Raw genomic sequence first — 22,925 nt, 5'->3', positions numbered from 1 at the left:
ATTATATAAATTCAGTAGTTCCTAAAAGACCAGAGGGCCAAGTGAGAGAAATGTAGATACTGCTCTCTTGTTCTTTAAGAAGATTTTTAATATCCTTTTAAGAAAAATGTGACAACAGTAATCATCATCAGAGATTAAGTCAGTTTTACAGACAGCTTTCTCCAAAATGCCCAACATTGCATTAATACATTATTAGTTCATTATAAAATTACTGCAATAGAATTCCTAAAATGTAATGTGTACATTCATATAATGGAGATTGAACTTGGGGCTTTTTTGTGCTCTCGCTTGGCTTTTTGCTCAAGACTGGTTCTCTGCCACTTGAGCCACAACTGTAATTACAGCTTTTTGCTGTTAGAGATAAGAGCCTCACAGACTTTTTGCTTGGGCTGGTTTTTGAACCCTGATTCTCAGATCTCAGCCTCCTGAGTAGCTAAGTGCTTGGCTTTTTCACCATACTTTCTAATTATTAAGCCATGGTTCAAACCTCTTACATATGAACATTCCTCACACCATCTCTTGTTTGTTGCATTCCTGCCTTGAGAACAGTGATTTACAGTTTTAGGTCATCTTTCTCCCATCCCACCACCAATACATTTGGCAATATTTGATTCCCAGTTGTTTCTCATGACTGAGGGAAGATGTGCTATATTTCTACATGCAAAGTTCAAGTGTGCTTCCCAATATCTTATAGTGCCCAATATAGTCCTTCCACCATAAAGAACCTTATGACCCCAAAATAGCAATAGAATCAAGGTTAAGAAAAATCTGCTTTAGTATTAGAAGACCTAGTATTAAGTTCAAGCTGGTAATATAATCCTCAGTAAACCGTTTATCTTTCCAAGACACATTCATAAGAAGCAATTAGCAATCCCTTATTAACAAGGCATTATGAGGATTAATGACATAACATAAAAGCACCATATAAGCCTTAAAGGGTTTCCCAAACATGAATCTTGTCTTAGTACTTTTAAGAAAATATATTCTTATTTTCTGAAACATAATGACAAAAAGTATATACAGAAAAAATTTACATTGTCTTGTCATTTTGAGTAGGTATGTCTCCAATGTGGATAGCTGCTCATTTATTTTTTCAGGGAACAGTACCTGCTGAGGCTTCTTAGGTTTTAAAGGTTTCTTCAAAGAATTCTAAAAAAAAATTGGTTAAATGTCAGAATGCACTTTAACATGTTATAACAAATAACTTTCTTTAAATTGCATTTTAATTTTTTCATATTTGGCAGATAAAACTATGATTGGTTGGGCTGGGAAGGTGGCTCAGTGGTAGAGTGCTTGCCTCGTATGCATGAGGCCCTGGGTTTGATTCCTCAGCACCACATAAGCAAAAAGAAAAAAGCCGGAAGTGGCGCTGTGGCTCAAGTGGTAGAGCGCTAGCCTTGAGCTGAAGAGCTGAGGGATTGCGCCGAGGCCCAGAGTTCAGGCCCCACAACCGGACCCAAAAAATAAAAAATAAAATAAATAAAAAATAAAACTATGATTGGTGTGCTAAAACAATAACAATTAGTTAGTCTCAATAACATTATATTCTAACCAAAAGCCAGACCAAGTCTATTCAAGAATAACCCAAATTCTTTTTCCTTTCCTTTCCCTTCCTTCCAGTATTTTCCATCCCTTTAATGAGCCCCATCCCTTTAACAAGCCACATCTCTCTCATGAAGGTTATATATCCAATGTCTCCAAAAGAAAATCTCTGGAGTCCACTCATGAATGTATTCTTTTATTCTTTTCTTTCCTAAACCTTTTCCAGAATGAATTTCTTTACAACTAAGCTAATTACCTTTGTGCTTTGCCTTTCAGTAATTAGTAGATTAAGAAATGGCCTGTCTATGTTCAAGCTCTTTATATGTATGCTCTGTCTGAACCAGAGAACTAACCTCTCAATGTCTACTGTTACCAAAACAAAACAAAATATGCCAAGCCTAAAAGGACCTTGGCAGGCTCTAAGAATTTCTGACTTGAACAAATGAGCAGTTCCTAAATCCTTGGTCAGAGAAAAGTATCTCAACCTTCTGTTGAACCAGAAGCTCCAAGGAGAATAGTGTGGGGTCCTGTCCCACAATAACATAATCCTCAGTCAAGGCCTAGGTGACTAAGGCACTGAGAGTAAACATTTCATCAAAAGAAAAAACTCAAATTGACTCCAACTTGTTTTGCCCCTCTAGACAAAACTTCCCCTCCAGTAACAAAAAGTCATGTAGTGATACAGTTGTGATTTATGAAGCCTTTGGGGGCAAGACAAATGCCTACATGGGAAAAGTAATGCAAACAAATGCTTATTTGCATTTTATCTCAGCACATACTAGAGACAGAAATGAGGTTAATCTAAGTGAAACCAGTGTTGGAGGCAGAGTCTCTACCCACATCCAAACCAACAAAGGACCTCCTTCGATCATTCCTGGTATGTCTCTCAGAGACCCAATAAACTAGTAACATTTCCAAACTTGATCTCAAAAATATTTAATCCACACGGTTTCAAAGGAAGGTAATAAAGCATAAGCTCTTATAAGACCCATGCTTAGGAGACAGATATTAAAAATTAGTCTCATAAAGAAGAAAACTTGGGTATCACAATGCATTTCAGAAATCTACTTTGAACATGAAATAAATAACTCTGGCATGTATTTACAATAAAAATCTTAGATTCAAAGGGGACTTCAGAGGGCTTTTAGCCAATGTCTGAGCTCTCTACCAACTCCTGAGAGCTGGTCGGTACTGGGACTACAAACTTCCAGTATGCTAGTGTGGATGAGCTTTTCACACAACCCTGCTCCTCCTCTCCCCAAAAAATTAAAAAAACTAAATAAACTCTTAACTCTATTAGTTTTCTTCTATGTAAATATGACAAACTAGTAATGGACCCATTTTCTAATATGTTTGATGCTAATAAATGAACCCTAAAAAAAACCCAAGTAAATGTATGAGTAAATATGAGAAACAAAACCATTACCTCCTCTATTACTTCTTCTGGCTCAGTAATACCAAATAGAGATTTGCAGCTTGATGTGGTGTCCAACATTCTTTTTCCATAATTTATCATCATTATTGCCAGGTCATATTCCTTCCATGAACGTAGAATCTAATTAAAATATGTATTGATTATCTCTGTTAGTTACTTTGGTCTATTCTCAAGTATCATGCATCATGAAGTCAGAGTCCCATAAATGTTTTAAGTTTAAGAACTTCTCTGTTTTTATTAAGCTAACTGGAGGCTTATTTCCCTAGAATTAAACAATATATGATTCTATTTTAAATAAAGGGCTGACAAATGATTCTTCAATAATAAATTCCCCCTGGGAATTTATACCCTGGGAGTATGGCTCAACTGGTATATCTGTCTAACAAGTACAAGGCCCAAAGTTCAAATCCCAGTTCTACCCAGTAAGTTTCCCTTTCCTTGGACCATATAGACATATGCTTTTGGTATAGTATTTGACTATTAAGAAACTATTTCCATTTAAAAAGTCTACTTTAAAATAGTCATTAATAAAGGTCACAAACCCATAGCCTCTTATTTTGAGTTAATTTTTTGTGGAAAACTGTTCAAGGACTGACCTCATGATGCCTTAGGGGGAGTTTATGTTGATCAAAGATTTGCTTGGTAATCTCTAGAGACCTGGTCAAGAGGTAGGCTATATTTGGCAGATTCTCTTGAGTACATTATGGAAAAGCATAAGCTTTAATAATAGAATTGTGCAGCATAATAATCTGCCAGTCCTTATTGGTATTTTCAAGCTTTCTCTAGTCTGGTATAATAATCTACCTATTTCCTTTAATCTTAGAGAACATTGAGCTGAATTAAATTCTGCCACCATCATATTTCAAGACCATGCCTTTCCCTAGCTAAGCCATTTTCCAGTACACCTGCCCTCTCCTTATTTATACAGACTCACTTGTCAATAAAACCATGACTCTACTAGCATCAACTGGCCAGCAACCTGATAGGCACTGATTCACTACCCTGGAAGTAAATTACATTCACTAGCTTCCCTATATGGCAACTAAGAGTATAATTAGGTGTATATGAATTTGTTGGGTATAGTTGCTTTCTGTTAAATTGAGTGAGTTAGTATTTTAAATACCTTTTACTTCCTGTGCATGGAAGAAACATATGAAGAAGCTGAAAAATAGCAACTTTCTAGATCTGTAAAACTGATCTACTGTGAAGAAATAGGAATGTTTTATATATACATACGTGTATGTATATATAATCTTTAAGTAGATATACAAAGGAATTGGCATTCAACAAAGCGGTTTATGAATAGAGTATCTTGATCAATGTTACCCCCTTTCAAAACTCTCACTCATCTCTCCCAACCCACCCCCTTCTCTCTTTTCTTAATTTTATAGGATATACTGAATTTGTTACTGTATTCTTCCCCTCTATTCTTCATCTGTTCCCCTCCCCTTCACCTCACACCTCACCCCTTCCAAGTAGTCATTCCTCTCTAAGAAATTATACTGTTTGACTTCTCCCATCCAAAGTATTTATATATTTATAAGCTTCCACATATGAGTGTAAACATGCAACCTTTGTCTCTCTGTGCCTCACTTTATTTAACATAATTTTTCCAAGTCTTTCCATAAGAAATGGGACTGTTTCTGTGGAGTCAGTACAATATGCTAAAATAAAAGCTAATGTTGATGGTAGAACAGAATGTGGGAAGGAAAATGGTGAAATAAAATTTAAAAAGGTAGATAAGGCTATGCTGTACTGGACCTTGAATGCTTACACAACAGTCCATTCTCGTTATAAAATGTATATGAGACAACTTTTGAACTAGAAATCAGAAACAAGTTAATGTGTACTTTCTACTCTACTATATTTTGCTTTCTGAAATATTTAGGTCCTAAGCTTATCCAGAACAGTACAATTTCCCCACATGTTTAAATATAGTAATAGAAAAATAGTAAATTATTTTCTAATCAAGAGGAAAACAGAGAAATAATTCCATGTAATATACCTAATGTTGAACACAAATAAAGGATATGACAGATGTTTAACACAGCAGCTTTAAAACAATGTAAAAATAACGAAGCATTTAAGATGGCAAGTCACAGAAGTGGTACTTTATTTGGAATTCTAGTCACTTTGGGCAGGGGTGGGGAGGCGGCAAGGTAAACATGTTGCTTAAAAAGGTTGAGCTATCTGAAAAGACTACTGATTTTTTTAACAAAACAGTAAAAAGAAATATACTTTTTGACAAATTAAGCTTTATACATTCTAAGAAGAAGTCTAGTATTGTTTATATCAAATAAAAGCTGAAATCTGGGACTAGTCCAAGATTCTGTGTTTGTCAGTCAGGCCAAGTGAAACTTCTAAAATTGCAGTGCTCAACATCACTTGGGAACATATCCAGCTCAAGTATCAAAATCCTGACATTAATATATTCTTTTAAAAACATGGTCAAAACATTTCTGGCACAACTTGGATTTCAATAACTCCTTAAGGTAGAAAAGAAGCAGGTGGGTTCATCAGGTAGTGCACAGATTCGGCCCCAAAATCACTGTTTGCTCAGAAGGAAATTGTGTCCAGAACTGAGGGAGGCAGCTGTCACTAGGACTTACTGCTTACGGAATACTATTTATTCTAAGCAGAACTCTCTCTCTCTCTCTCTCTCTCTCTCTCTCTCTCTCTCTCTCTTTCTCCCTCTCTCTTTTTTCTCTCTCTCATCTTCCACAGTGTTTGTCAAAGCCCTTCATTTCTTCTCAAATATCTGAAACCCACCTTTATTTTCCATCTTCATTATTAGCAAATGATCTGATTTCCTCTTTCTATTAAAGAAAAAGTAGGAACTAGTCATTTGTCTACTAGCCTATCTTCACACTTGGCCTGTATTTATACTATCTTCCCTGCAATCTGCTGTCTAAACTAATGTCTCTCACCTATGTGGGAATCCCACTGCTTCTGCATTCTGGGAACTTGCTTCAGTCATCCCTCTTCTTCTCCTACAACCTTATCATTTCCCCAGTTGAGGATCCTCTCATCAATATTCAAATATTTTAGAGGACCTGGCTAGGCAGACTTGAGCTTTGGGAGTTGGGTTTGATTTGGTTTGTCTGTTTGTCACCATGTGACAGTGACAGAAATAATAAAAACCAGAATAGTCACAAGGTTAACGGGGTGGGCTCAATAAGGATGGTAAGTTGGGATCAATCAGACTTTCTAGTTCTTTCTGCCTTGTGTTTGGAAATAAGATTGGCCTCTTGAACCAAGTAAAACAATGAGATTCTTAGCTTTAATTTTCTTCCCTTCTCTTGCCCAGGAGATACCATTTATGTATCTATTGCCAGAAGTATAGTCTTCACATGCCATCCTTTTATCTTTTGTCTTTGTTCATATCTGGCCTGAACTCCAAAGTTCATTTCAAAACACAATCTGTCCAAAACCCATTTTCTCTACTTCCCCTTTTTACACAAAAGTACTCCTCACCATGGATCATTAAAAACTGTCCAAGCATACTGGCTGGGCATTACCATTGACCCTTCCCTCTCCAATCTTTGTCCACTATACTTGATAGATTCCAGTTTTTCAATTCTGTTTTATAAAAAAAGAATCCCTTTGTTCCTCTTTGCCTTCCACTTTTTCCACACTAGTTATTATCGCTCTCTTTATAACTAGTTAATCCTCTACCTCAGATATTGTCATTCCCTTCTCATTATTAGCTACTGTCCAAAAATGATTTCTTTTTTCTAACATTCAAATCTTATTGTCTCATTCCTGAACTTGAAACTCATTCAATGACTCCTCTCCCACCTAAGGAGATGGCCCCTTCAGTATATGGTATCTGTTCACTGCTCCACCTTTTTAAGCAACTCATATTTAATCATATTTTCCATGATTAAGATAAATCTGGTTTTCCTTTTCATAAACTGTAAAATGTTTCATATTTTTCTCATTAGACTTTGAGATAATCAATGTTAATAATCCTGTGTTTATCATTTAATTTTTCTAACCTAATACCTAACTTTAAGCTTTGCTTATTGTGTATTGCCTTTGCCACAAATAATCTAATCATCTATATTTTCCTGTGAATCCTGTGCCTTGTTGAAAAAAGATAGTCTCTGATTTTATATGTAGTGGCTTTGTTTCTTGCAGATGAATAGCTAGTTATGTCAGCATCTTTCATTAAATAAGCTATTACAACAAACTAATTTTCTCATTGAATCAAATTGCCAACTTTGTCATGTTTCTTCTTTGGTCAGCTTGGGGATATTCCTGAATGCTCTAATCTTATTTCATTGAGCTATGTGCCCATCCACAAATTTTTATTAAGATGGCCTCATAGTAAATTTTTTTATCTATTGAGAGTTTTTACATTATCCTAACCAGTTCCAGCGAGATACTACTGGAACTCTGTACGTTATTTTAGGAGCACTTATATTCTATAACAGTAAATCTTCCTTTTCAGAAAACTTCTTGTGACCTGCCATATGTTCAGATCTTATTTTGTATCCTTGGCAAAATTTCAGTCCTTTTATCTAGGTTCTTTGACAGTTTGCTAAGATTTAAATATCATGTCTTATAAGTGAACTAATCTACCCTCTCCATTTCTGACTCCTGCTGATATAAAAAAAAAAACTATCAGTTCGTAGTACCATATGTATAATCACTATTATACATATAGTCTGTCACTTTCTCTCTTCCTCTCTCTATAGTATAATATATATTCTCTATCATTTGATAATTACTAGATTCTCAAATGTTTTGACACTGCTACAGTTACAAATAAGGTAAATTTCCTTTATTTTATTGTCATAAAATTATTTCATATCTTCATCACATGACAGAATCTTTGAAGATACTGAATGTCCCTATTAGGAGCCAGCATCTCTTTCCTGTGCTTGAATTTTAAGAAAATAGCTTCAGAAATTTGCCATTTAGTATGATATTTACTGTAAAGTTTGGGTAAATGTCTTTATCATTATTCAACTTCTTTCCATTCCTAACTTATTAGAAATTTTATTAGGAAAGGTTGCTAAGTGTTATCAAATGTCTTCATTGCATTTTTGTTATAATCTTATTGTTCTATTTTAATCTACTGTTATAAAAATCCAAGATTTGTTTTAATTTAGACATGATTTTTCTCTTTCATTTTTTTGTTCTTAGTGCTAGGAATCAAACATAAGGCAGGCTTATTTCTTAATCCTTGGGACAATGAGCCTGTCCTCAGACTAGCAAGTGACATCATGCCATCCAGGAGCATGGAAGATTGGTCTCAAAGATTCAAAGGGCACTGATGAATATTTGGGTCCCTGTGCTCTGCTTCCTCTGGAGTGAAAAGTGCCATTTTTCTTTTGAATTTCTGCTTGTCTAATACCTTTGTCTATCTATCTGTTTTCCAACCATTCTTCATCCCTGTTTAAAGTATGATTCTTGAAATAATATGTTAGGACCCCCATTTTAGCTTACACTCACCCTTTAGTGATTGATATACTTAATTCTATAACTTATACCTTAAATAGTATTCCTTTTTCCTTCTTCTTTTGTTGAATTAGCTATTTTTTATCCTTGCTCTTTTCTTGATTCTGCTTTCGCATTCTTTACAGTTCATTTTTAATATCTGTCAATTTAGAAACCTACTATGCTTTAAAGTTTTACCCAAGTTTTACTTGTTCTTAAGCCATCTTTAAATATGTGTGTGTACTCTATCAAAAATAACCATTTTATACTATATGCATTTTGTGGGAAAATAAAATTTCATTCAATTGTGACCCAAAAAATGTACCTGCTCATATCTCCCCATACCTCAAGCAGAATGGAAACTTTAGTTCAAAGTTACTAAGTTTTCCTTTCAAGGATAACATCTCTATCAAGGATCTCTACTTAGTATTTTTATTACAATGTCCCAGTCACATCATTTTTATGTACTTAATTTTAATAATACCTATACTGTAAGATTCGTTGCACCCATTATTCCTTTCCTTTTTGTCTTTGCCTATCTTGGGATTTCTGTTCTGAATCAATTGTCATTTCCTCAAGTATTTTCCTCAGATAAGTATAGGGGCAGAATACTTCTCAAATACTCGCACTTATGAAAATGTTTATTTTTCCCCTGACAAATGATATCTTTCATGGTTATTAGTTTTTGGATGTTATGCTTTCCCTGAAGATTTTACAAATTTTGTTTCAGTGTTTTAACTTCTAATGATGCTGATAAAGTTTGAAACAAATAGATTCTCTTTCTATTGCAAATAACTTGATCTTTGGGTTTCACAACTTTAAAGTTTGTTCTGATTCTTTAACTTTGGGAATGCTGTCAACATCCCTCTTAATATGTTTACATTAATCCAGCCTGGGACTCAGGGAACCTATCACTTTTCATTCGTTTCTTTCTCTGCCCTTTTGGTTTTTGTTATTTTCATGTCATGACTACTGGATCTACCATTTGAATTTATTGTTTCTATATAATCCTCTACATTAAAAGTGTTTAGGGTGGTAATAGCTTGGGCTTTTGTTTCTCTGGTTTTGGTTTTTGTGCTGTTGTTTTACAGTACTGAGTTTTGAACTCTGGCCCTGATTTTTGCTTGTTATTTTGGATATAAGGCCTCCCTTCCTTCTTGGGTACAATCTTTCTGTTAGTATTCCCATTGTAGGTACAATAATAGGCATGTGTCGCTGTATCCAGTTCTCCATTGAGACAAGTTTCTCAAACTTTTCTGCCAGGATAGTATCAAATCAAGTTCCTCTCAGTCTCAGCCTCCCAAGTAGCTAGAATTATAGGCATGAGTCACAAGTGCCCAAATATAAGTTCTTAAGTTTTCACACTTGGTTCAAGAAATACTATAACCATGATCTTCATCAAATAAGTTTGGTTACAGGTTTTTTGTTGTCATTGGTTAGTTGGTTGGTTGGTTGATTGGTAGGTTTAAGGTCATCTGATTACTTTTCCTTAAAAGTTTAATTATCTCCCTCCTGCCCCCTATCATGACCCCCAAGTCATCTCTGGTCCTTTCCAACTTGGTAAGGAGAAAATACTACAATTATTTTTGGTATTTGGCTTGATCTTTCTTCAGATAGATGACTTTGGTTTGGTTTGGTTTGGTTTTGCTGCTACTAGGGCTTGAATATAGTGTGTCACACTCACTCTGTTTTCCTGCTCAAGGCTGTTGCTATGTGACTTGAACCACACCTCTAGCCCTGCTTTTTGCTAGCCATTTTGAAGATGGAACCTTGTAAATGTTTCTGCCCCAGCTGGCTTCAAAATTTGACCCTCTGGATCTCAGCCTCCTGAGTAACAAGGATTACAAGCATTAGTCACCAGTACCTGGCCAGATACATGACTCTTTGTCCAAATTTACCTCTACAGTTTGTCCTCTGTTGAGTTCAAGGTTCTGCTCATCAATCTCAAAATTACCCTAGCCTCTACTTAGTCTGTCTTTTTCTTCAGGTCTAATGCTATTTTTTAAAATTCTGAATTTATAATATAGTGATATCTGTCATTAAGGATTAAGCTTTTTATTACAACCATGCTTCTTTGTCTCTGGAGGTCTTATAAGCACCACACTACACTTGATACCTGGGTTTGGGTCTGCAAGCAGGTTTCTCTGAGATATGCAAATTGCCTGTAGCACCATGTACATGCCACTAATAATTTAGGGTTTTGAAACATACCTCCTATGTGACTTTATAATTTTCAGAAAATATACAAATGCTATTTCAGTAACATCAAATTTAGTTTGTGAAGCACCACAATTTTATCAAAAAATTCAACAATAGATTACAATCTCAAACCTTTATATTTCACATTTACTTTTTTGACTGAAAAATGTTTGGGGATGGTATTTTTAATTATCCTAATTACCATGATTTTTTTTTGTTGGTTGTAAGGCTTTAACTCTGGGCGTGGCGCTGTCCCTGAGCTCTTCAGCTCAAGGTAAGTGCTCTACCACTTTAGCCACAGCACCACTTCCGGTTTTCTAGATGTTTATTGGAGAGTCTCATGGACTTTCCTGCCTAGGCTGCCTTTGAACTGTAATCCTCAGATCTCAGCCTCCTGAGTAGCTAGAATTACAGGTGTGAGCCACTGGCACCCTGCCCTAATTATCATGATTAAAAGAAGTTTTTCTAAATCATTACTACTTATAAATTTTATGGCACCAGACAAAGAAAGAGACAAATACCTTTGTCATGTAGAAGATACAACAAGCTATCATGTGCTGTACACTCTCGTAACTTAAAACCTGTTTCTTTGCGAAGAGAATACTTGGCAGTCCTTGCAAAACCACTATACACTTTATTAAAATCTAAAAATATAGAAGCACAATAATTTTTGTGTTAATATATCATCCTCATTACGTTGTATCCAAATCATGTGAACATTAAGCTATAAAATGTTATTGCTGTCAATAATCATTGGTAAATTGCTTATGATGTACTGAGGAATATAGATAATATATTCAATTACCAAATGAATCATAGGAAATGAAAGAAATATGAAAAATAATGAGGAATATGGAATATATACATATATATAATGCTGCCACCAATAACACTACAATAAATACCCTTAATACAACATCTGTGAGATGATGCCCCACTAAGGACAGTGAAGCATCTTCCTCCAGGCCACAGACACCCTCTAACTCATGTACTATCATGTAATACAGTGTCCCTAGTGGGTAGAACATATGGGTAGGCCACATCTAAAACTCAGGGGTAAAGAAAAGATAGCATTTTGCCAACCAGTAATTTTATGTTATGTAATAAATAACCTGTGGTGGAATTGGTCTATCATACAAATGTATTTTTAATTTTATTAAGATTTCATTACATGAGATAAGTTAATCATAGAGGAGTTATTGTATCAGGAATATTTGTTTTTTATTTGTTTAAAATTAGTTTTGATTCAATTAAAATTAAAGTTACTTTATCAAAATCTAAGCATCTTTCCATGTTTCTCAACTACTTGGATTTGCTTGTGTAAAATGCTTATTCATATCATGTGTCAATTGTCCTATTAGGTTATTGTCTATTTGCAAGACTCTCTATTAGATACATATATACATATAGATAGATATATAGATATATACATATAGATAGATACCTCTACAGATGTGGGAATAATTTTTCTAATTCCATAAGTATTCTATCATTCTCTTACTGTCCCTTTTTTCAAAGGAAGATGTCCTATTGTTTCTAGAAGTTCTGTCTTAGATTTTTTGCAAACTATAGACTGCACATATCATTTCCTAGGATTTTTCCCTAAATATTTGGCTTTCTTTTACATTTAAGTCTTTAATATACCTAGACATGTTTATAGGGTAGACATAAAAGTCAAAGTGCACTTTCTTTCAGAAGAATTCAGGTGTTTCTTCTCCTCCCATTGAATGGGAATGCCAACTCAACCAATCAACTTAGAAAAAGATTTTAAGACTTAGAAAAACTGTAGCTTTGCCAACAACTTTGATTCAGCCTGAGATCCAAACCAGAAGACCTAACTAACCTGCGTTGATTCTTTTGACCTTGGGACTTATGAAAAAGTAAGTGGGTGTCCTTTTAAGATGTAGGTGATGGTGATTTGATTAACAGTGTTTAAGAAGCATATATAACTAATACAATTCCTCCAACCAAATCTCATCAACTTTTTCCATAAATTCCATCACCAAGTATATTTTCTTAGGTAATTCACTACATTTTCTCTTTATAATGGATTTAATAATGTGTGCAATAGTATATACTGTTCAATTATTATGTTACAAGAATATAATAATTGAAATAACTCTTAGAACTAAGAAATTACTATTGCCAGTATTTAACAATGGACAGTAATCAAGCTTCTGTTCAGACATACAACTAATTAAATGCTTTTCAATTAACTCTTAAAATTTCATTTTTTACCCATCTATATTTTGTAAGAGATACACTATTTTGCTTTTTTCAGAATGAATCTGTATATTTAAAAAAAAATTCCTTTAAGTAGAGTCATAGGAATACCTTTACCTGTATAACGGGTACCAAAACAATATTGTGATATATTATAGGAGCAAGGAGGCCATAACACTGAGTCACAGCTTGAAGGGCATAATTGGAATCATTAAGAAAGTTGCTAAGTTCCAATGCTACTAATATTCTCTCACATTCCATCAATCTAGCAATCTGCAAAGAAACAGCCTTGTAATTCAAACTGAACACAAAGTGATTAACTTAACATGTTTCTAAGGAGAATAAAGGATAGAAAATGTGATATTTGTGGCTTAATTACACGAATGTTGACATGAAGAAAATGCAAATTTGGAAACAACTTTCCCTAGTAATACATTTATATAATGCAATCTCAGAATTAACTTCAGAATATTAAAAAAAAAAAACCACAAGTACTACTAATCCCCTAAAAAGAACCTGTGTGTGTGTGTGTGTGTGTCCTTAAGCCTTTTTTTTCTTGCTCAAGGCTAGTACTCAACCACTTTAGCCACTGCTCCTCCTCCTCCTCTTCCTCCTAAGTCTCCCTCTCCCCCTCCCCCTCTCCCTCCCCCTCCTCATCGTCCTCATTCTTGGTAAACTGGAGACAAAAGTCTCAAAGGCTTATCTGCTGGGGCTGGCTTCGGTGATTTTCAGTCTCAGCCTCCAGAGTAACTAGGAATATAGGGGTAAGCCAACAGCACCATGTGTGAGTCTTTTATTGTCAAATTAAATATTGGCTTTTTTAATTTAAAAAATCTAGCTTTAAACAATAAGTAAAATATAACATTTCTGTTACAGATTCCAATTTTCCTTTTGTTCTGTCAGAAATGGTAAATTTTCAGTAAACTCATCAGTTATATATCTCCTGCTTATACTTTTAGTATTTAAATAAATAAGATGGTATAATCTCAAAGTTACATTTTGATATTAAATGTAACTCAAAATAAACAAAATTCATTCATTCTCCTTTCCCCTCTCTAGGGAAACAATCATCATTTTTCTATACATACAAAATTATATGAAAGGGAAACTGTGAGTGGCATAGTGATTCTTATACAATTACTTTTTACTAGAATGGTAATTTAGCATTCCGAATTCACTGAAGTACTTGAAAAATGTTACTTCGAAACCGGATATAATCAAAAAAGTAGCTAAATTCAATGTGGTAGGGACAAGTGGATGATTGTGAGTACTTGGGCTCTACAGCATAGTAATCTTTTCTTGAGCAAATATTTTTTCCACTTTCATTCTCCCAGAAATTGCCTCTATCTCACATAACAACTTACTGTTTAATTAATTATAAGTAAATGGATTTTTTAAAAAAAGGAAAAATAGCTAAAACATCTGAATCTAAAGTAAATAAGAAGAAAGGGAAAGAATAGAAAACAAAACATCAAGCTAGAATTTTTTAAATGTAGGATAATTATGTTGATGTGTGGCTTGTATCCAAGAGACACAGGAAGTGTAAAGAGGATCAAGGTCCAAGCTAGCCTGAGCATAAACAAAAGACTCTATTTGAAAATCATTAAAGCAAAAAGGGACAGGAATATGGCTCAAGTGATTGAATATCTGCTTAGCAAGTAGGATATCCAGATTCAAACATTCTAATACCACTAAAAAAGTGAAAATATTAAAAGGATTACAGATACATACAAGCATTGTTTATAACTGCTTTGAGACTCTATCAATAGGAAATAGGTTAAACATCTTCCTCAATACAGGAATACAGTAGGTTACTTTAAAAGAACATGGAACATAGACAGATGCATGCCAGCATGAAAAAACATCCAAGATAGAAAGAGTTTAAAAAGCAATTTACAATTCAACTTCTTGAAATAATAATAGCAATAGATTTGTCTATGTATATATTTTAAAAAATTAGACAAATCATGAAACCCTAGTATCACAGAAGTTATAGAATTAAAAGGATTTTTCATTTTATACATTATATACATTTGAATTCTGAAATATATATCTATGTTACTCTTGTACACATGGAAAAAAAGAAATTAAAAATAAGAGAAAATATACATGCACTGAGACCTATAAAACCTTTGTGGAATTTCAAATAATGCAACACATTCATATCATGGCTCCTCAGTTCATTCACAGAACACAAGACACAAACAAACAGAATATGACATTTACATATCATTGCAAAGTGACATGGGTTCAGCCACTTTAATTCACTTACTTGTTGAGCAGGGAAAATCTCATTGCCTTTAATATTATCACAGAACATATTTTCTTCTTTAATTTTAATGTCACTTGTTACAAAAATGTTTCTAAGAAAAAGGTATAAAAGGATTGAAGAAGTCTCGGTCAAAATATCTGAATGCAATCTGCAAAAGGAATAAATGCTGTTACAGGTAGAAGTATAAAATGATTGACTTAGCATGTGATTCATTTGCTCTGAGTATCTACACAATGATCCGAACGGCAATGAAAATAAATGCAGCAGCTATTCTTGAACAGCTGTTTAGACCAAAACTAAAGACAAGCTCATAATGAGGAAAACAAAGCTGTAGAAATCAGATATATAAAAATAAACAAAGTGGAAAAATTTTCTCATTCATATGTAAAATTATGTATCTGATTATATTATACATGATGTTATATATTTTATATATTCATATATAAAATTTCTTTTCAAACTATAACACCACTATAAATAATTTTGGAAAACAGGCCCAATACTTAAATTAATAAATTTTCTGAAAATAAGGATTATTTATAGCAAACTCAGCTGTTGTTGAAGAGAGTGTTTTAATAATTATTGATCATTTCTAATTATCTTTTTTCAACTGTAGCCAACAGTGCTGACCATTGGCAAAGCAGTGAACTTTGAAGCCTTCCTTTGTTTCCAATATTCTCTCCCTTGATCTAGGGCTTAGCTGATGATAAACCCTTACTTTTAAGCTTCAATCCATCTCTTCTCTATACCTCACGTCTCTATGATATAGGAAGGGATCTGACATCAGTAATTCATACTTGAGGATGATCACCACTGTATTAAACTCTAGCTTTATCTTTGCCATGAGAATTTTAGTGTGTTGCCCTGTAATAAACCCTGAACTTTCTCGTTGTCCTCATGATGTCCTTCAGTACCTTGACTTCTACCCTTACTTCAACCTGTCACCTCCTGGCTCCATTTCTTTACCTATCCAGCTCAAACTCTGGTCATTTTGTTCAAAAATGACCTTTCTAACATCTTAGGTTAAATGACATCATAAGTCATCTTAGGTTATGACATCATACAATAATTAATTTGCTTAACCTTACAGAGACGTCAATGCCAAATCTTCTAACCTCTGTTATGAAAAGCACTTATTCACCTATTTATTTCACTCATTCTTTCTTTCATTTCAAAGTAGAATTTTTAGTCTGCTTTGTACAGTGTACTGTGTTAGTGAGGCCCTAGGATATAAAGAGGAATCAAGTTGAGCCCTTAGCCATGAGGGAGCTAGATTTACTACAAATCCATGCTGTATGACACCAGCTGAGTCATTAGTGCTTCTCCACAATACTTCCATGTATTCTGGGATATTTCTTTGTTTGGATTCCCCCAGAAAAATATTTTCAATATTTTCAAATCCCTCTGCTGTCCTCTATGCTTTCCTTGTCTTCCTTTGACAATGCCCCTGTGACATTGTCACCTGAATTTTCTATTATCCTCCATCTCTTCCTCTCTACTTCCTCTACCCTTCCATCCACACTCCAAAAATATCCCCCATAAGCCTATCTTTCTCAAGCTTCTTGCTTCCCTCTTCTCTTCACAGTCCTGTTTCACATGCCTGGTCTCTGCTTGTTGTAACTCTCTACTTTGTAATTTTTCCTTAGCTGTCACAAAATGATTTTTGGTCCGTCATGCTACAGTTTATCATGGCTCTCTTAAATCTGCCAGTTATCTAACTGCCAAGTCTACATGCTTTTTCTTGGTTCTCATCCTACTTAACATCTTTGCAGCATTTGATTGAGCCTGATCTTATACTAGCATCTGATAGAGCTGGCCAGTCTCCTTGGCAATGCCTGTTTGTGGATTTTATCATTTACTTGGTAGCTCCTATCAGAATACTTCTTTTTTCCCCTTCTCCTACATTTTCCACCTAAATGTAAGCAATGCCCAGGAGTCAATCCCAGCCTTCTATCCTTTCTGTTAGTCCTTCCATGGAAGATAACATTTGTTTTCAAGAGCTTAATGATGATCTCCATGGATAACTTTCAAATCTCTACCTCTAGCCTTGGCTCCTTCCTGAGTGTCGCACTACATAAATATATCTATTGGATTCCTTCTGGAAAACTAAACTCAAAATATCCCCAATGAAATTCATTATCTCCCTGCAAACATCTTTCCACCTGCCATGTCCCCTTAGTAAATGCTACAGGCTTCCAAGTCAGTAACCTTAGAACTTTTAATCACTTTTCATTCTTTCCTGTCTTAATACACAAGTCACACAGCACTAGGATATTATATATAGCAAATGCTAAGCCCATGTTAGGTTAATTGAAATGGAATTATACTTTCAATGTAAATAGGCATTATCAATACCAAGCTATAATCATCATTTATAGGCTTGTTTATCTTTGGGAAGAGAAGGAGTTTGTCTTCCTGTTAAGATAATTTAGACATTGACCAGCAAGTAGAGGAGATTTGTGTTTTTTAATTTCTTTAGACACTAACCCTCACGTCTGAGGCTGCTCTTAACCTGTTCCTGTAAGGAAAATGATAGTAAAATCGAATGACAGCCTACCATTTTATAAGGCTGCTGCCAGCATATTGCAGTTATTGAAGATCTTATCTTAGGAGCCTCTTGAAACAAAGGAAAACTCTTCAGAATCTAACAGTCCATACATAAAGCCCTAAGCTTAACCAAACCTGATGTTGTTATAAAAGTCTCCAGTGAATATTTGGGTTTTTTGCTATAATGGGTAAGTATTAAGGTAGTATTTGGTATTTTTATCCATAACCTTCATCCATATGCCATCACTATTTTTCCTGATTCTATCAGGGAAATTTCTAGCATGGACTCAAGATTTAAAATGCAGGGCTAGGAAGGTGGCAAGGTGGCTTAGTGGTAGAGTGGTTGCTCTGCAGGCATGAGGCCTCAATATCATATAAACAGAAAAAGCCTGAAGTGTCACTGTAGCTCAAATAATAGAGTACTAGACTTGAGCTGAAGAGCTGAGGGAGAGTGCCCAGGCCCAGAGTCAGGCCCCACAACTGACAAAAAAAAAAAAAGAAAAAAAAGATTTGAGATGCATATTCTTACTATAATTTTTATTAGAAATACTTTCACATGGACTATCTTCACATGAAATTGACAGTAAACTAATTCAAGGTTTCACACCTAACATCTAAAGCAGTAAATTCACATTTTAAAATAATACTTCTAAGTACCTTCTCTGTGTTATTGTCATTATATTGCTTAAAGAAACAATGGATTGCTCATCTCGAGGCGGTGATGCAACAAAATAATCCCAAGCTGTTGAGAAAACTTTCTTGGCCAATTTATAGTTACCAGTCTGATAGGCAACCTGCAAAAAAAAAATAAGCACATCATCTCATGAGCTGTGTTGTATTTGTGACATGTATATTTTAAGGCAGAAGCAAGGAAAAGTCCTATCATTTGCTAACTTCATCCATAGTTATTCACTCTGGCTGCTCTGTGCCATGGTGAGGGACCTGTGGCCAATGGCAAGGGAGTCTGACATATTTTGAAATCTCTTTTTATTTCTAAATTGCATGGAAATTTGAAACTCTGGGAGGATGTTTCAAATCCTCATAAGCAAAACAAAGATCACATCTGAGCCAAATTAATTTCATTTTCATCTATCTCTGCAGTGCGCTCCATTTATTATAGATACTGTTATAATGAACAATCTGTTCCAAGAAAAACAATCAGATTTCCCAAACCCAGTCTGTGAAATATACTTCATTCTTTTCTAGTTCTGACTGACACTTTCAGAGCTTTTGTGCAACAAAGGGCTCACAGATGAAAAGGGTAAAGAATAAAAGAGAAATGCTTTCCAAGAAGTTCTATCTTTTACGTTTAACAAATTTAACATTAAGCAAAATAATTTAACTGGCAAAGCCTGAGAGCTCAGGAGAAAAAACATTTATCAACTTACCTATTCTTTTGGTAGAATATACTCCTTTTAAAAGATATTTTTAAATTATTCTATTTAAATATTTATGTAATTGTATGAAATTAATTATGTGCTGCTTCAAATCCTTTATGGAGGAAGATAAGGAATAAGGTCCAAGTAAATGCACTGAACATAACAGTGACATGTCACTAGCACATTTTCCACTCAAGAGAATAACTTCTGGGGCCAGAACTTTTCTATGCTGCCAAATAATTAACCAACCAATAGGCTGTTAACAAAGTTTTTAGTCTGTGCAAAGGCCTGGAGGGCTAGATGCTTCAAAACTTAGTAACAGCCTTATACTCCATGTAATTGAATAGCATTAAGGGAACAAACCATATGAAATCACCTAAAAACTACAAAAAATAGCTTAATTATTATGGAGGTTTTAGGGAAAAAAAGAATGAAGGCTTCAAGGAGGAGGCAGGGCTTCAGTTGAACCCTAAGGCAAGGAATTGTCACCATTTATATAAAATGTGAGAGAATCTAGTAGTAGAAATTAATGCAGAGCATTTAGAACAAGCTGGAGGGATGAGTTAGAATTGGAGTAAAATGGGCAACATGGTAGAGAGGTAAAAATGGGATATGATTCTTGCCACAGGCTTTCAACTTCTGGTATTTATTCCCTCCCATATCTATACCACCTCACAGCCTTTCCCAGCTGAGTTGATGGCAACATTGTCCTAGTTCATAAGCTGATACCTTACAGTCGTCATATTATTTGCACTAGAAACTCTCATTAGGTCCTTTTGGAGAGCATACCCAAATCTGAGAATTCTCATCCCTTTAATTACTGTTCCATCAGCCAAGCTACCTTCAATTCTCATTGGATCACAACAAGAAATAATGCTCCACCCATGACCTCTGATGGTCTTATTCCTATCTTGGCAGCCAGGCAAGCCTTTGACAATAGAAGTATAATTATGGTATTCCATGAGTCACAACCAATTTCACAACCATTTCAGGAAGGATAAAATTCTTAGGACTGGAGGCATACCTTATACGGTAGAGCACATGCCTACTGAACACAAGGTTCTGTATTCAAACTACCATACACATCCACAACACACACACACACATGCCAAAGTCTACTATTCCACTTACCTCTTAAATTCCCCTTACTACTCCTTCCACCCTCATTGGTCCCTCCTACTATAACATACTAGCCTCCTTGCTGTTTATCAGATTAAGTGGGTCTCCACATCTGAAAACTGGGGTTTCTCTGCCAATCCTTCTTTGGCAAAGTTCCTCCATATAGCCACTTTCTCTCATCCTTCAAGTATCTGTTCAAATCTCATCCTCCCTTATTGCTCCATTTACTATAATAACGGACCTTCAAATGTTCCACTTCACACTTCCATTGTCCCCACCATCTTCTACTTGTTTTTCCACAGCACTTATCATCTTCTCAAAGGCTAGTTTACTTATTTACTGTGTCCATTGTTTACTCCCTATATCCCACAATGCTGTTTGTTCATTTTGCTTAGAAAAGTAGTTCTCAAAGTATAATCCTTAAGACATAAGCATGCCTTAGAACTTGTTAGAGTTCTGGAAGTGTGGGACCCAGTAACCTGTTCAACCAACACTCCAAGTCATTCTGTTGCACAAGCCTGAAATAATACCTGGCACAGAGTAAGAACTTAACCAATAGGGTGTTAAATAAACTTTAAAATCCTCTTTTTCCTGACAGTTTCCCTCTCCTTACAGCACAGGATGCCCAGCAATTGCACGACTGTAACATGGTGATTAGTATGGGGTGAGTGCCTCCCTACAAAGCAAGACAGACTTTGTTAAAGGTATGCCAAACTTATGATTCCTTGGATTTACCAGGCAAATTTGAGAGAAAGTTTATTCCTTATACAAGGGATTCCTAGAAGAGAGCTAGGTGGGTGTAAGCAAGATTAGACCAACTTAGGAAAGGAGTAGAAAGAATGGAGAATAGAACAATAGGAAATCTCTACTGGCTGAGAGTTTAAATTCCCTGCTAGTGTCACAGGAAGAGAGGGACTCACAGTCCTTCCATCAGCTTACCCAGATGTGGGAAAGGAAAACAGAGGGGTGAGGTTAGACTCTTCATTACACTGGGTGGGTCAAGATGGAATCCTGGAAGACAGTTCTGTAGCCACAATTAAGGCATATATAGAAATCTAGGAACCATCATTTTTCTTCCAAAATAAAGAAAAAATTTAATCTTTAGAGAAGGATAATGAAGCTTATCTGTAAACAGAACCAAAGGTACAAGACCTAGAGCTTCCTTGATCCCTCAGCCTTCTCAGGACCTACCTGCCTTACCACCACAGGCCATGCTAGTGTCCTAACCTGAAATCAGGATTTTAGCTAAAACCACACTAAAAATTATCTAACAATCGTTACTGTTTGGGTAATAAGATTGATTTTTTAAAAGATGTTTATTTCACAGGATGAAGAGAAGACATCTAGCATAGAACCTGGAACAAAAGAAACACTGAGTAAAAAATTCATCAATAAATCAGATGAGTAGAGAGAATAATAATAATCAGATGATGAGAAGAAATGAAACTTCTTAAAGAACAAGTAACTCTTTTGCCCATCATTCTAAATGTTTCCAAATTTGAAGTAATAGACAAGAGTCAAGCATTTATGAATCAGTTCTAAATTAACTCATAGATGAATGTCTTTGTTCATAATCATTACAACAATTGCTCGCAAAAGTGTGCATGTTCTATCACAAAACTTTCACTGATACCAGGGAGACCTACTTACCAACACGAGCTTAGGCAGAGGATAATAGATAAGTGATAGAAAAAGAGTTACACATAGTGGAGGAGAAGGGAAAAGGACCAAAGAGAAGACAAGGAGCATAGAGAGAGGGTCACTTAAAAACAGATGGCAGAGATGAAGGCTGTGACAGAATTGGCACATGGCAGAAGCCCTATATTTGACCTCCTGAGATATGGAGAGAGTCATGGAATGACATAAGCCAATGACATAACCATCTATAACAAGCATCCTTAAAGAAAATTATTTAATGTCCCTGAGATACCCTTTCTAATATTCAGTGGAATTGGTAGGAAAAGATTTAGCTAACCTGCTTTCCCAACTATAAAATAAAAGCAATCATATCACCTTGCAAATACTGTAATTAATGAAATGGTGAATTTAAATTTTTTCTTTTTTTTTTTTTTGGTTGGTCGTGGGGCTTGAACTCTGGGCCTGGGCCCTGTCCCTCAGCTCTTCAGCTCAAGGCGAGCTCTATCACTCTATCCACAGCACCACTTTTGGTTTTCTAGTAGTTTATTGGAGATAAGAGTCTCACAGACTTTCCTGCCCAGGCTGGCTTTGAACCGTGATCCTCAGATCTCAGCCTCCTGAATAGCTAGGATTACATGTGTGAGCCACCAGCACCTGGCTCATTTCATTTCTTGTTGGTTAATAATTAAAATATATTTATAGGAAAGAGTGTGAGGTTTTGATCAATGTATACACTGTGGGATGATATAAGGCCAATATACATCACTTCCAATTCTTGTTATTTTAAACTTCCTCTTGCAACTATTTTGAAATATAAAATATGTTGTTACTAGCTATGATACCTTTATTGTACAATATAACACCAAAATATAATCTTACTTAAGTATAATTTTGTACTTAATAACAAATGTGTTCCCTTCCCTATCCACCTCCACTCCTGGCTTCTGAAAATTACTGTTCTTCTCTGTTTCTATGAACTGGACTTTTAGATGCATAAGTAATATCACAAATTTATCTTTCTGTGACTAACCTCAGAGAAATACAAAATAAAACTACAATAAGATATCACCTCATACTTGTTTGATTGGCTATTATAAAAATAGATGAAACTGTTGACAAAGACGGT

At 35.1% G+C, this 22,925-nt stretch overlaps 1 protein-coding gene across 1 annotated transcript in view; it reads right to left on the bottom strand.

Moving 5' to 3' along the window:
* The window catches only part of Cfap54 (cilia and flagella associated 54), a 269,955-nt gene that overhangs the window by 173,170 nt on the left and 73,860 nt on the right, over positions 1–22,925 (bottom strand). The window contains 6 exon segments of the mRNA XM_013018973.1: positions 1,035–1,149; positions 2,969–3,097; positions 11,143–11,265; positions 12,962–13,117; positions 15,117–15,264; positions 18,321–18,457. Coding sequence (XP_012874427.1) covers positions 1,035–1,149; positions 2,969–3,097; positions 11,143–11,265; positions 12,962–13,117; positions 15,117–15,264; positions 18,321–18,457 — 808 coding nt within the window.

Source organism: Dipodomys ordii, unplaced genomic scaffold, assembly GCF_000151885.1.
Source record: "Dipodomys ordii isolate 6190 unplaced genomic scaffold, Dord_2.0 Scaffold3, whole genome shotgun sequence".
Lineage (NCBI taxonomy): Eukaryota > Metazoa > Chordata > Mammalia > Rodentia > Heteromyidae > Dipodomys > Dipodomys ordii.
This window is presented reverse-complemented; position numbering and strand designations above follow the sequence as displayed.